At 41.4% G+C, this 14,678-nt stretch overlaps 1 protein-coding gene across 27 annotated transcripts in view; it reads left to right on the forward strand.

The window, feature by feature from the left end:
- The first annotated feature begins 5,626 nt into the window (after positions 1–5,626).
- picalma (phosphatidylinositol binding clathrin assembly protein a) overlaps positions 5,627–14,678 on the forward strand; it is a 59,300-nt gene continuing 50,248 nt past the window's right edge. For 6 of the 27 annotated variants that reach the window (XM_014136901.2, XM_014136917.2, XM_014136902.2 and 3 more), the window contains exon 1: positions 5,677–6,189. In XM_014136901.2, the coding sequence (XP_013992376.1) occupies positions 6,060–6,189 (130 nt within the window). In that variant the 5' untranslated portion in view covers positions 5,677–6,059. Of the gene's footprint in view, positions 6,190–14,678 lie in introns of all 27 variants that reach the window. The other 21 variants (XM_014136900.2, XM_014136906.2, XM_045693420.1 and 18 more) reach the window with 8 other exon arrangements.

The following is a 14,678-nucleotide window of genomic DNA, read 5'->3' on the forward strand; positions in this document are numbered from 1 at the left end:
GCGAGCAAGTTTCACCATCCAATTATTTCAGAACTAGAGCTCACCAGTTTGAAGTCCTAAAACCGGGAAATTAGTGACCTCTGGTTGGTTCAGCCATCCCTATCGGAAAATGTATGGGAAAATAATGCTTAAAATAAGTGCTAAAGTTAACACAGGCTTAAGATATTTTATACATTTCGTTCTATTAGATAGTAACAGTAATTTAACATTACCATTATGAAGCCTTTGTTCTTTTTTTATTACATACATTCTTCAAAATTCACAAAAAGTGATGTTAGCTGATGAAGATTATCTCAGAACAAAACGTATAAAATCTAAACCCGTGTTTCCCACATACCTTATTTTCGGCGTTTATCCAAAAACCCTACAAAAATACCATTCATTTCCCCAACTAACCATGATAGGAGTTAGTGCCTACAATAAACCGCCATCACTATTTCTCTCTATTGGAGTGCAAGTTTCACCATAGCAAAATGATGGCACATGATAATTATTAGAATATGGTTAATATCACCCTGGGCACAGGCAGTGTTGCCAACAAATTTTCAGGGGAAGTTGCTAGAGGCAGGTCGATTTGTTGCTAAAAGTTGCTAAATGACGTTGTGATGTCATTGCGTGATGACGTCACGAAGTAATAACGTAAAACAGCGTCATTACGTAGAATACACAATAACGTTACTCAAATTGACTGGCCATCTTGGCGAAAAATATGATTTGACATTTGTTAGTTTAGATTTGTTTGTATATTATCATATATTTTTATTTGTAAAAGAAATATGAACACAACACATTTTATATGATCACATTTTTATTTTTAAACACAACACATTGAATTATTGAACAATTACATTTTATGTATTTTCTTTTTAACTAGTAAACCTACACATTCTGAACAATTATAGTTTTAAGCAGTGTTTTGGTAGTTAGTTAACATGCTACCTAACTGATCAACAATTACATTTTAGTCATTTAGCAGACACTCTTATCCAGAGCAACTTACAGTAGTGAATGCATACATTTCATACATTTTTTCTCCGTACTGGTCCCCCGTAGGAATCGAACCCACAACCCTGGCGTTGCAAACACCATGCTCTACCAACTGAGCCACACGGGACCATTATAGGTACAGGCTAATAACAAGGTATATATGCTATCTTATTGAACATGCACCTTAACTCAAATAATGATGTATGCGCTAGGCATCTCTCTCCAGCTCTCTCCAGGTTGTTGTGCTGCTTGGCTGGCTAGCTGCTCAATGGTTTCCTTCAGATATTGCCACTGTTCTCGCACACACTGCAGTACACACTGCCACCATCAGCTGCGTGTCTCCACCAGTTCCAGAAAGTCCACTCCTTGCATACGTACTGTAAATATGATTAATCATAGATTGGCAAGGAAATCCTCTACATCTTCTCTGTCCAACTGCATTGTCACGGAGCTGGAACCAGCAGAAGAGGATGGAGTGGCCTTAAAGCTGTATGCTGCTGTGGTGCCAAACTGCTGCAGAACTTCACTTGGTAGTTTATGCTGGTAACAGGTATTGCTAGCCAACTGGGGCTGGTATCCAAGTAGCTCAGTCACTTTAATAATTTCAGTGGTGCCTTTATTGTGCTTTAGCGTTTCCTTAACACTGAACAAGGCCATGTTTTGCAAGGCTTCAAGGTTGTCTGGGAGCCTTGCTTGTAGCTCCTTGCTTAAAGTAACAGTGTAGTTGATGCACTGTCTACGAATTACCTTTTTGTCCTCTGGCGCAAGACTGAGTTGGTACACCGTGCTCACGAAAAGGTACCGAAGGTATGGTGATGGACTGAGATGTCCATCAATGGCATCTTTCAGAACATACATTTTTGCCATAGGGTTGACTACTCTGCTGCAAATTGATGTTAAGAGGTGTACCAGATTGTCCAAACGCTTGACAGGATCGGTTTGCTCTCCCTCAAATGACTTCACTGCAACTTGTACGTTGGACAGAATTGATTTCAAGAATGTCAGGTAGACATAGTTGGTCTTGTCCATGTACATGGCGTGGAGCACATCCGCCATGTAGCAACGCTCACTGGCCTTGGTCAACTCAAAGTGGAGTTACAGTTCTTCCCACTGGCTCAATATACGAGTTACCGCAGGCTCAATCGATAGCCAACGTGTGGCACACACTTTGGTGATCTGCAGGGGTTTCTGGCCACAATTAATGGTGGCATACACTGCTTTGTACGCCTTGCACCGTTTTGGGGAAATCGAAAACCAGTTGAAGGTTTCTCTGATTAAGTACTCAACACTCCTAGGGATGGTTTCTTTGGATGCTGCACAGACAGCCAATTGTAAAGAATGGCACACACAGCGGATGAGTACCAAATTGGGCAATGCACATTCTTCCTTTAAAATCATGTGCACCCCGTTGTGCACCCCAGTCATCACGGACGCATTATCAGTGCCAATACCATGAAGATTCTCTTTTTTAAAGTTACACTTCTCAAGAAACTCAACTAACCGCCTTTGCAATTGATCTGGCATCGCCCCCCTCCAATTCAACCAGCCCAAGAAATGTGGACACAATGGTTATTTTTTTAGCACTGAAATACCGAATCACCACACCCAGGTATTTCGAGACACTGACATCAGTGGACTCATCCAAAAGGAGACTGAACTTCTCATCCCCCACATCTGATGTTACCCTTTTGAGAAAATAAGGAGCCAGTACTCCCCTAATCACTTCTGTGCACTTGGTGCGGTGCATTTGGAAGTTTGTTGCTGCCACAGCATCTGAAAAGGCAGCTTTGCAAGCCATACCTAAATGGTCGCATGCTAGCAGCGAACAACACTCTGCAGTGGCCATTGCCATAGTAGCTTCTGCGCTTTTGCAGTTATCCACTTTTTTAACCAACTGTGGTAATGTAGACTGCGTTGTGCGGTTTTGATTTATTAATATGCTTTGCTGTAGCACAATGTTTTTTGATGTCATACATTTTTGCAAGCATATCTGATTTGCAGTTCGCACAGTATGCCCGACAATCATCCCCAATTACTGGCTTCAGCCACCCTTTAAAATCAGGTACAGACTCCCACTCTTTTCTGTACTTCTGGCTGTACAATTTTGATTGAGACATGTTGATTGATATTTATTTATTATTTTTTATTTCACCTTTATTTAACCAGGTAGGCAAGTTGAGAACAAGTTCTCATTTACAACTGCGACCTGGCCAAGATAAAGCAAAGCAGTTTGACACATATAACAACACAGAGTTACACATGGAGTAAAACAAACATAGTCAATAATACAGTAGAACAATAAGTCTATATACAATGTGAAAAAATGAGGTGAGATAAGGGAGGTAAAGGCAATAAATAGGCCATGGTGGCAAAGTAAATACAATATAGCAAGTAAAACACTGGAATGGTAGATTTGCAGTGGATGAATGTGCAAAGTAGAAATACTGGGGTGCAAAGGAGCAAAATAAATAAATAAACATGGTGCTGAAGTAAATACAATATAGCAAGTAAAACACTGGAATGGTAGATTTGCAGTGGAGGAATGTGCAAAGTAGAAATACTGGGATGCAAAGGAGCAAAATAAATAAATAAATACAGTAGGGGAAGAGGTAGTTGTTTGGGCTAATTATAGATGGGCTATGTACAGGTGCAGTAATCTGTGAGCTGCTCTGACAGATGGTGCTTAAAACTAGAGAGGGAGATAAGTGTTTCCAGTTTCAGAGATTTTTGTAGTTCGTTCCAGTCATTGGCAGCAGAGAACTGGAAGGAGTGGTGGCCAAAGGAGGAATTGGCTTTGGGGGTGACCAGTGAGATATACGTGCTGAAGCGTGTGCTACGGGTGGGTGCTGCTATGGTGACCAGCAAGCTGAGATAAGGGGGGACTTTACCTAGCAGGGTCTTGCAGATGACCTGGAGCCAGTGGGTTTGGCGACGAGTATGAAGCGAGGGCCAGCCAACGAGAGCGTACAGGTCGCAGTGGTGGGTAGTATATGGGGCTTTGGTGACAAAACGGATGGCACTATGATAGACTGCATCCAATTTATTGAGTAGGGTATCGGAGGCTATTTTGTAAATGACATCGCCGAAGTTGAGGATCGGTAGGATGGTCAGTTTTACGAGGGTATGTTTGGCAGCATGAGTGAAGGATGCTTTGTTGCGAAATAGGAAGCCAATTCTAAATTAAAATTTGAATTGGAGATGTTTGATGTGAGTCTGGAAGGAGAGTTTACAGTCTACCCAGACACCTAGGTATTTGTAGTTGTCCACATATTCGAAGTCAGAACCATCCAGAGTAGTGATACTGGACGGGCGGGCAGGTGCAGGCAGCGATCGGTGGAAGAGCATGCATTTAGTTTTACTTGTATTTAAGAGCAGTTGGAGGCCACGGAAGGAGAGTTGTAATGGCATTGAAACTCGTCTGGAGGATTGTTAACACAGTGTCCAAAGAAGGGCCAGAAGTATACAGAATGGTGTCGTCTGCGTAGAGGTGGATCAGAGAATCACCAGCAGCAAGAGCGACATCATTGATGTATATATAGAAGAGAGACGGCCTGAGAATTAAACCCTGTTGCACCCCCATAGAGACTGCCAGAGGCCTGGACAACAGGCCCTCTGATTTGACACGCTGAACTCTATCAGAGAAGTAGTTGGTGAACCAGGCGAGGCAATCATTTGAGAAACCAAGGCTGTTGAATCTGCCGATGAGGATGTGCTGATTGACGGAGTCGAAAGCCTTGGCCAGGTCAATGAATACGGCTGCACAGTATTGTTTCTTATCGATGGCGGTTAAGATATCGTTTAGGACCTTGAGCGTGGCTGAGGTGCACCCCTGACCAGCTCTGAAACCAGATTGCATAGCGGAGAAGGTACGGTGGGATTCGAAATGGTCGGTAATCTGTTTGTTAACTTGGCTTTCGAAGACCTTAGAAAGGCAGGGTAGGATAGATATAGGTCTGTAGCAGTTTGGGTCAAGAGTGTCCCCCCCTTTAAAGAGGGGGATGACTGCAGCTGATTTCCAATCTTTGGGAATCTCAGACGACACGAAAGAGAGGTTGAACAGGCTAGTAATAGGGGTTGCAACAATTTCGGCAGATAATTTTTGAAAGAAAGGGTCCAGATTGTCTAGCCCAGCTGGTTTGTAGGAATGTTGTAAGTTCTGTTCAAGACCAAACATTTATGACCAACTATATTCATTGGGTTTGTCTCGTCGAACGCATACTACTGCTGCTGCAGTCAGCCAACAATGATTTGCAATTTGCTGAAATTGCTGCTGGCCTGCTGCTGCCTGTGCACGAGCTGAGTGCCTGCTGTTGATGTCACTCACAATGCACTTTCGTGTGTTATGACTGAGTGTGACAGAGAAAATCGTTTTTGTGTCATTTATAGGGAAAATGCGGGCATTTTAGAGTTTGTGTGACTTTTCAAAAGTTTCTAAAAGTTACAAATACATTTTTAAAAGTAGCTAAATTTGTTGATAGGTGCTGTTTGAAAAAAAAAGTTGCCAGGGTACTCTGAAAAGATTGCTAAATTGGCATCACTGGGCACAGGAACGCGCCCTCAATCTGCCTGGACAGATTCTGGGTGGAGTTGACCCTGCTGCTTCGTGTCTTCCTTTCTGATAGGCTATAGCCTGTCCCTGGAGGAATCAGACCCGCCATTTTCCTGCAAGCCTCCAGCCCATTAGAGCCAGCAGGGGGAGGCGAAGTAGAAAAGAGCACAGACTTATTCAGTGGGAACTAAAGCGAGACTCAGTCAGTGCGAGAGAGGGGGAGTCAGTTAGTGTGTGAGAAAGACTTTGTTTGGAGAGAGAGCTCATTCGGAATTGACAAGAAGTAAAAACTCTAGGTTTGTATCCAATATAATATACAACCAAACTTCAATTTCACCCTCAAAATCGTGGATGTGGGCTGCATATCACCCTGGGATTTAGCTTCAAGAGTAACGTTCCTGCCGTCTCATTTTTCTCGTCTTTATTTTGTGTCATGTGGCAGAACTGTGGAAGCTACAGAGGACAATAGCGATTCCACAGGATTTAAAACATTTGTTCTATATCTTAATACAGAAGTGCGAAGATGTCTGGGCAAAGCATTACGGACAGGATAACCGCAGCTCAACACAGTGTTACCGGATCTGCGGTGGCAAAAACTGTGTGCAAGGCGACTACGCATGAAATTATGGGTCCGAAAAAGAAACATTTAGATTGTAAGTATCAATATGTCGGTGAGTTGCAACAATGCAGCGTTTGATCAAGCGTATGTATTCGTTAGAAATTGTTTGGTCTCTGGCTGAGGCCTACGAATATAAACTGACCCGTAGGCTATAATCAAGTAGTTCTTGTCTGATGTTAGCCTACCTATGAAACGATGCGAGATTATCTAGAAATGTTCTATAATTACCCTAAATTCGAGTCAGATGTCATGCTGTCAATTTTCAATTGAAATTAGCCTTGGCACGTGCTTGGGATGTAAACAATGAGATTAACTGGATTACAATCACGTCATAGGCTACTATTTATTGTAACGTTTTTAAACTTTTCAAGAAATGGTTTGACTTCTACGAAGGATGATGGTTATAATAAAATTATATATAATGCGATTATTTAATATAAATCTGATAACTGCTCTAATTCCTTTATGCTGGCTTCTATTGAGACGTGCATGGTCCATTTTTATCTCCTTTCAATAGTGACTTTACTTGTTCACAGGCAATTTACTGTCCATTGAGTGTCCCTACATGATCGTCTGCTCAGCGAACCTAGACGTTATCAGAGGGTTTCTCCTCCCAGTATTTTTGGCTGACTGCGTTCTTTTGTCGTTAAATGGGGAACCTCAACAGAAACGTAACTTTTAGTGTCATTGCCCGCAAGATAGTCTGACTAGGCATGTAAAATACATACCCTATGCACTTCCTGACATTTGACCATAGTTGAGTCACAGTTTTTAATTCTGTCAGTTTTTCCCCTTTTTGGCGCCTATTGATAAGACCCAGCTATCACAGTGAGGAGTGATTTATGCCTATTAGGGATCAGGGGACCATTAGCCTTGGCCTAGGTGGCCATGATGGTTGGGAATAAAGCAGCAACACAGGTTCACACCCCCTACTCTTGTGATAAGTACCATGGGATCTTTGTGACCAGACCACAATGCACCACACCTTATACCACACCCATGTTATATGGTTCATGAGCATTGTGAAATCAACTTGCATGCACATAATTCACAATAAAATAAACACTGAATCAGGCAAGTAATCTGGGAAGGAATGACTGAAATTAGAACTCTACTTAATCCAACCATGTGTTGGTATATTTGAGTAATGTATGTGTAGGAGAACGATCTACATAAAGGGATGGAAGTGATTTCTCACTATAAATATTTTCTATTGAAGCATGTCATCAGAGTACTGCAGTGATGTTTTGCTCTATTTAAAGTCCCTAATACAACAGGCTACCTACCCAGGTTCTTCCTTCTGAATCCAACCAAAATTTGACTTGCGCTTTATCCCAACCCCTCCAAAAGACACGCATATACTCTGCGTTCGCTAAGTATTCAGACCCCTTGACTTTTTCAAAATTGTTACGTTACAGCCTTATTCTAAAATGGGTTATATAAATATGTTTCCTCATCAATCTACACACAATATCCCATAATGACAGCATCTAGGATTTGATACCAGCAGCCCTCCAGTTGCCAGCTCACTTCCCATCTGATTTTTTTCTGTCAGACCTAGAATTTGAACTGGCAACCCTCTGGTTTCTGGCTTGCGCCTCTAATTGCTAGGCTACCTGCCGCCCCATAAATCCAGTGCTCCCCAAATAGACTGCTGAACAACTAATCAAATGGCCACCCGGATTATTTACATTGACACCCACCCCCCACCTCACTTTTGATTTTACACTGCTGCTACTTGCTGTTTATTATTTATGCATAGTCACTTTACAAATTACCTGTATCCCCGCACATTGACTCGGTACCGGTACCCCCTGTACATAGTCTCGTTATTATGTACATTTCTTGTTACTTTTTAATTGATTCGATAAAAATAAAACACTTTTGTTTATTTAGTAATTATTTTATTAACACCTGTTGTATTCGACGTATGTGACAAATGAAAATGTATTTGATTTGAGATAAAACCAGGGTCAGACCCACCTCCAGACCAGGATTCGAAAGCAGGGTCTGATAACCCGGGATTACCCTAATTCACAGTAGCAGAGGTGCATAAATATGGCGTCCTCCATGCACTTACCGGAATTGCCTCGTTTACTAAGTTTGCTCTATTGTTCATGGCGCTCTCTTACTCTACACATTTAAAAAAAAAAAAAAAAAAAAAGAGATTAGCACAGTATACATGATCCCAATTTGAGCCATAAGACGCTGGCAATTTGAAAAACTGAAAAGGTAGACTATGCTGATATATTGATGCATTGAACCATGTTGCGCGCCTTAGCGGCAAAATTCTGTGGATTGTGCTGAAACAATTACGTCATATCTGAATCCTGATATCTCCATGTACCTTCGCCATTGACAAATCAAGTGAACTTAATCTTAAAGCTCCTCAACCTGTCCACACCTTTTACTGTGTTAAAACAATGGGGGACCTCAACGTACCACCGACGCATGTGCTTTGCAGACATGCCTAGGTTCTTCTGTTTTTTTGGGGGATACCTGGAAAGTTGGTGGGCTTTTGTTATATGTTGCAGATCTATGTGATAAGTATTTTCCAAGAAGAAATAGTTCATCAGAAAACAACCACTTGTAATGTTGCAAGGAGTGTGGCTGGTGAAAGAGAAAAAAGGCACAAGCAGGTCTCAATGACATTAGCGGTGGTTCAGTTTGTTGGAAAGGAAAAGGCTTATGTTGTGATTGCATGTTAACGCACAAAAATAACACCTACATAAGAGCGCATCAAGTCCAGTTCATGAAAAACTGGAGGTATCAAGTATTTATGGCCAACAGATTTAGTCACCAGCAGAACCACTTTCCGTTAGTGACTATTTGCAATGACAATAGCCAGCCTTCTCAATGGCTGAACAGGTTGTAAGTTGGCATTAGCATTACCCTTTTCGATTGTATCCTGATTTATGGTGGTGGTAAAATTTGTTCAGACTCAGTCTAGGTTGGTTTTTCATCAAGTTTATTCCGTCTCTTCCTGGTGTCTGCCCTTGCCGTGTCGGGTTACTCCCGTTTAATGGGTTTTAATTCTGGGTCATTCTCAGTGCCCTAGCATCAGTGCTGAAGCAGGTTGACTGCAGGCATTGCCACATCAATAGTTGGTCACACCATGCTGCTTATTTGCATACGTCTCGGTTTTGGTGACTAGAGACTGAAACCAATTTCCTGCTGGGCACTATTTTTAGCATTGGCTCCGTAATAAGAAATGTCATGTGTGGTGTTTGACGGGGGTTTTGAAGGGCATGTCTGAAACTCGAACCTAAAAGTGTGTAGAGGCCATACCTCACTAACTCCTGTCCCTAGAAAGCTTCTTGATTGGCCTCTCCTTGATAAGGAGGCTGCTGGGGAGGGCCTCGAGGCTCCTTTTGTAGTCTGGGGGTGGCAGGAGCGGAGCAGGAATGTCACAAAGGTTGGAGGTATTCAGGAGGGCTGGTAGCACTTGGAGTTGGCGTTTCCTCAGACCGAAATGGCAGTGGTGTGTCTAGCTCCCTTCCGGTCTGATTTGTACGCAAGATATGGCCCCCTTCTCTTAGCTCCTTTGATTTGGGTTGGGTTTCCGGCCAGTGTCCGCATTCTTTAACACGGCCTTTTTAAATAAACAACTTTGAGACTTAACAGTTACCAGAAAGGGGAACAAAATGTGCAAAGGTCAAGCTGTTGTCTTTTCCACACTATGAGCCTGCTCTTGTTTTCTGGTCTAATTTGGTTAAGAGCAGGTGTAAAATTTGCTCCGAGATGACTGCTCTTGCAATTTGAAATATAGAGCTATCACTTTAGTTTCCAGTTTGTTGTAATCGGTGCAACTTACTTAACTCAATATTGCACTCATCTATTTATAGAGAGGGAAAAAGACTGCCATTTTATTGCATGTTAGGGATTTTATGGTTTAATTGCTTTTACGCTAACCCATTTCTGTCCATCCCAAAGTGCAAGGGTCAATCACGAGTGTAGTCTATCTGATGCTTTAGGGACTTTTAAACCACTGTAAATGGAACATTTATTTTGTCATTGTGTCACTAAACTTGTTTTGCATCCCAAAACAGGATGTGTGATCATAATGAGGTAATGTGGGAAGTTTGGAAATATACATCACCTGCCACTTGATATGATGGCTACATTTGGTGAACAATAATTTTTTTATTTTTTTGTTAAATAACTTTTTAAGTCTGTGATGAGGACCTTTGTACTTGACTATAACGTCACCTTCCTTCAGTGAGTCAGCATGCCTGGAATTCCATTTGAAATTGTTCCCTTTTGATTGCGGCATTTGTGTTTGTGCAAAGTTCTTTACCATTGGGGAAACATGATGATGAAAGTTAAACCTTGTTTATTTCCAGAAGGAATTTACTTTGAAATCTTAATTTCTTATTCGAGCTCAGGCATAAAACTCTCAATACATGCCCTTAACCAAAGTAATCACACAGGAGGGAGTAGATACGATAGTCCCTCGGAGACAGTAGCTGGGTGGCGTGGTAGCAATCACCTGACAGTACCTCAGTGGTCCAAATGATCTGGACACAGATCTAGGTTCAGCACACTTTTTTGGGGGAAGGAAACCTCAACACTGACTTTCCTATGAAAATGCAAATACCAGGTATCCATGTTGTATTGTAGCTACTTTACTAAAAAAGGTTGTCCGATTATTGGGTGTGTTAGTGAGACTGAAACTAGGAAGCATGAGTTTACCTGATCTTGTTACTTTGATTATAATGTAAGCCTACAATATCTGTATTGTACAAAACACTTGTTTTGGTTCCTGGACCTATTTGCATCACAATAGAGGTTAGCTGCATGGGACAAGGTGTTATGTCACATGAACACTCAACCATCTCCTACTTAAGGCCCTGAGTAGGAGTGGGTTTCAGTTGGATAATTAACCAGAAATGTAAAAGGTCATTTTAGAACAATGTGAAGTTGTGAGGGCATCTCTCCTCTCTGTGCATGTGGTAATGCTGATTACTGAGCAAGCGTGTTCTATAGGATCCAAGCTTATTCTGTGAGCTTGACTTGTGAGTCAATCCTGCAACATGATGCTCCCTAGAATCTGCTGAGGGTAAGGGGCATGATCCACGTAGGTTTCAAACCTCAGCAGTGTGTGGAGTGGAACCCTCAAGCACTTCAGTGCCCCATAGCTCTTTTTCTGGTTTTTGATCTGTATTTGAAATGGAGACAACCATATGCTGCTGAGCAAGGAAGCATGTTAGATTTCTATGCATTTGAGTTAACATTGCATGTTGACTAAGCCTACATGGATTCAAAATGTGGACTCCTAAAGCACAAGGAGGATTGGTACTGATGGGATTGGTTGAATTGGACCCACTTTTAGCTATGGTAATAACTGTGTAAAGGTGCCATGAAGCATTGCCGCGGGAAGATGTTTGGGTGGGAAGCCGCTACAGATGGCTATATTGGTCCGCTAATACAGGACAAGTAAAGGCCCAGAGCCCAACTTATTTGTTGTTGAAAGACTGCCATGAAGACGCCATTTATTTTGCTTGTGTTATAGATGGGGAGCCTTCATTGGGTGTATGAATTGTCCTCTGAAGCACTGAATGTGAACCACTTAATGCCTACCATTCTGCCCAGTAACGACTGAGGTCGCAGTCAGTTGGGTCAGGCCAGAGGACACGCTAACACATGCAGCATGAGAGGCTCTGCCACAGGTTCACCCTTAACCCCCCCCAACTCCCCTGCAGAACGCAGCCCACTCAGAGCATGTGACCGCAGTGGCATCGAATGACAGTCCCTCAAAAAGAGTGCTGACACAGCCTGCCCCACTGAATGGAGCCCACTGTAACTCTGAAAAGCCTTTTGCGATTCAGTGTCATGATTCAAAGCTGCAAACCAGGCACTACCATCAAATACTCATTCTTTAACCTCCATATTCCGAGCTTGATTTTTATCTCTATTTGCCCATCTCATAGATTAACCTCATTAGCCATTTGTCTACAATGAAGTGAAGTGGGCAGTTTGCCTTGAGTTCAGGATCTTTGGCAAGATTTTTAAAGATTGACCCTCTCTAGTCTTACTATACCCGTGTTGTGGTCACTGAATACTTTTAGCATGGTCAACTCAATCATTTTAAAATGATTGTATCATATCATCCATATGCTGTGTAGAGCTGGTCCCTAATATAGAGGAAAAAAGCAAACTGGTTACAAATGCCACTGATGCAAACGCAGACCTTGAAAGAGCCATCGACTACTCTAGCTGAGAATTTTTCAATGCACTTTAATCGTCTTGCATCTGTCAACTGCAAGATCATGTAGTGAACTAACCTAATTGTACTCTCCTGGAACATATCCCTCTACAATTTCAGAAAATGAATTGGAATGAAAATTCTAAAAGGGCGGGGAATCCTCTTCAAATGAATTGACGATCGTGTTAACTGCTGCTGTTCTGCCTGATATATATTTACTGGAGGAGGTAGAGCCTTGATTCAAAGCTGTATGCTACATCAATGCCATGTTTAGGGAAGTGCAACTTTTTTTGTAGTTTTTTTGTGTGGGTTAACACTGATTGCCATTTGCAGTGAATAAATTAACGCCCAACATTTTCAATGCATATATTCGCAATGGATGGGTAAAGTAAAAAAAAAAGAAAGGTACGTAAACTTTGGTTCTGTTCTTTACCCTCCACTACACCGCAGGCTTGGGAAATAAACTCACTTCCTGAGTGTCAACAGTCGGGCAGGATGTTGATTTATGTATGTGTGTGTGTGTATATATTTAATGTATGTATTCCAAAAATACCAGGGAGCTGATTGTTTGGGAGGGTAGGAAAATAGTAATACCCTTTTGATCGGCTTCCTGTGATTGATTATGAAAGCGTATTGTCTCCCCACTAGGGCTGGGCGGTATACCGTATTTTACTATATACCGGTATTGATGCACGGACCGGTTTGGGTTTTTACTTTACCTTCTATAACTGTATTTGAATGTTAGTTAAATGTGATACGCCGTGTGTAACGTCCATTTTTATAGTTTACTTTGCTACTTGGGTATCCCTCTCTGCTCTCTCTCCACGCCGCTTTCCACACAGACCTAGTCCCACCCCCTGTTACTCAAGGAGCGCATTTGTTGTTCCTCGACCACGAGACACGTGTGTTCAGTCTGCATGGTCAATACAACAATGTTTACAATTTGATCTTAATATAAATCCACAAGCGTTCTATAGTTACAATATTAGTTTGTGTTTCTTACATCTGCAAACAGATAACTTGCTAAGCAAATACAAACTAAGCTAAATCATGCTAGCTAACTTGCTAATAAAAGTACTGAGTCAGAGCAGTAACTCGTCCATGGCATTTTCATTCGTTGTCATGTCAAACACTGTATTCAAAGTGGCCACTATTCATATTCTAACTATAGAATTATAAACATTCTATTTCCATGATTCCAAAAGTTCACTCAAGTGCTTTGACCTAAATCGCAATTGCAACATTTGGTTAAAAATAAGGCCTAGTATTTTTGCCCATATCGTGGAAATGACCTCAAATGTGCAGGAAATGCAGGAAATTATTTAGGTTGAAGTTGAATTGTTTTATACTGTTCAATCAGAATGGAAATGGACCCATTGAAATAATTTAGAATGTATATGTTGCCACCCTAGGGTCACACACTACTCTTAAAGCAAATGTAGAATTTTTATTAACCAAAATCATAAAATGGTGTCAAAAATTTGAAAAAGACCATATGATATTTTGGCCATATCGCCCCAGCCCTACTCCCCGCACACCATTTGAATAGAGTGCTGCGATGATTTGACAAATTGGTCTTTGGCTTATGGCATTTCAAGTATGCACAGTTTTTGTGTAATTTGAAAATGTCTTCCACAAAATGATTCAACTCAACTTTCTAAATGAACTTGTCTACCTTCCAACCAAAAGAAATCCACTTCTTGCGACATGTTCTTCAAACTCAAGCCTAGTTTTTGAAATTCAGTCGTCGACAAGCAGTTAGTTGTACCACAAATTACTCTTTATTTAGATGTTGAACCCTTGTAGGCCTATAGCTTCACTATGGTGTCCTCCAAGCTCATGTTTATGGGTGGCATATGTCTCTTCAAAAAGGCTCGTAACGCAAAACTGTACACTTCATGTGTTTTTTTTATTTTTTATTTTTTATTTTTTAAACATTTAAAAAAAAAATCTTCTGTCAAACAGTTGTACTTATAGGCTAGATTTGGGTTCTGCCAGAGGCAGGAAGTGTTTTGGGGTAATTAATGCTACCCATTTATTTATTTTTTTACAATAAGTGGGAAATAAAAGGACTTCATTATTATAATCTTCCCCCTGTAAACCTTGTGTTCTGCTGAGCTTATTGGAACTGTTTGCTGAAGCCATCAAGTCTGTTCCTTGCATGTTTGGCCCTTAATCTGGTGTGTTAATTAAAGAACTCTCAAGGGAATACGAGGGAAATGCCTTGGCCATTGCATTCCAATCATTGCTAACTTGTCCAGAGTTCCGCATGGAGGGGGCTTCTACTTTTTATTGGACTGTTTAGTTAATTTTAATGC

This window comes from Salmo salar, chromosome ssa13, assembly GCF_905237065.1.
Source record: "Salmo salar chromosome ssa13, Ssal_v3.1, whole genome shotgun sequence".
Lineage (NCBI taxonomy): Eukaryota > Metazoa > Chordata > Actinopteri > Salmoniformes > Salmonidae > Salmo > Salmo salar.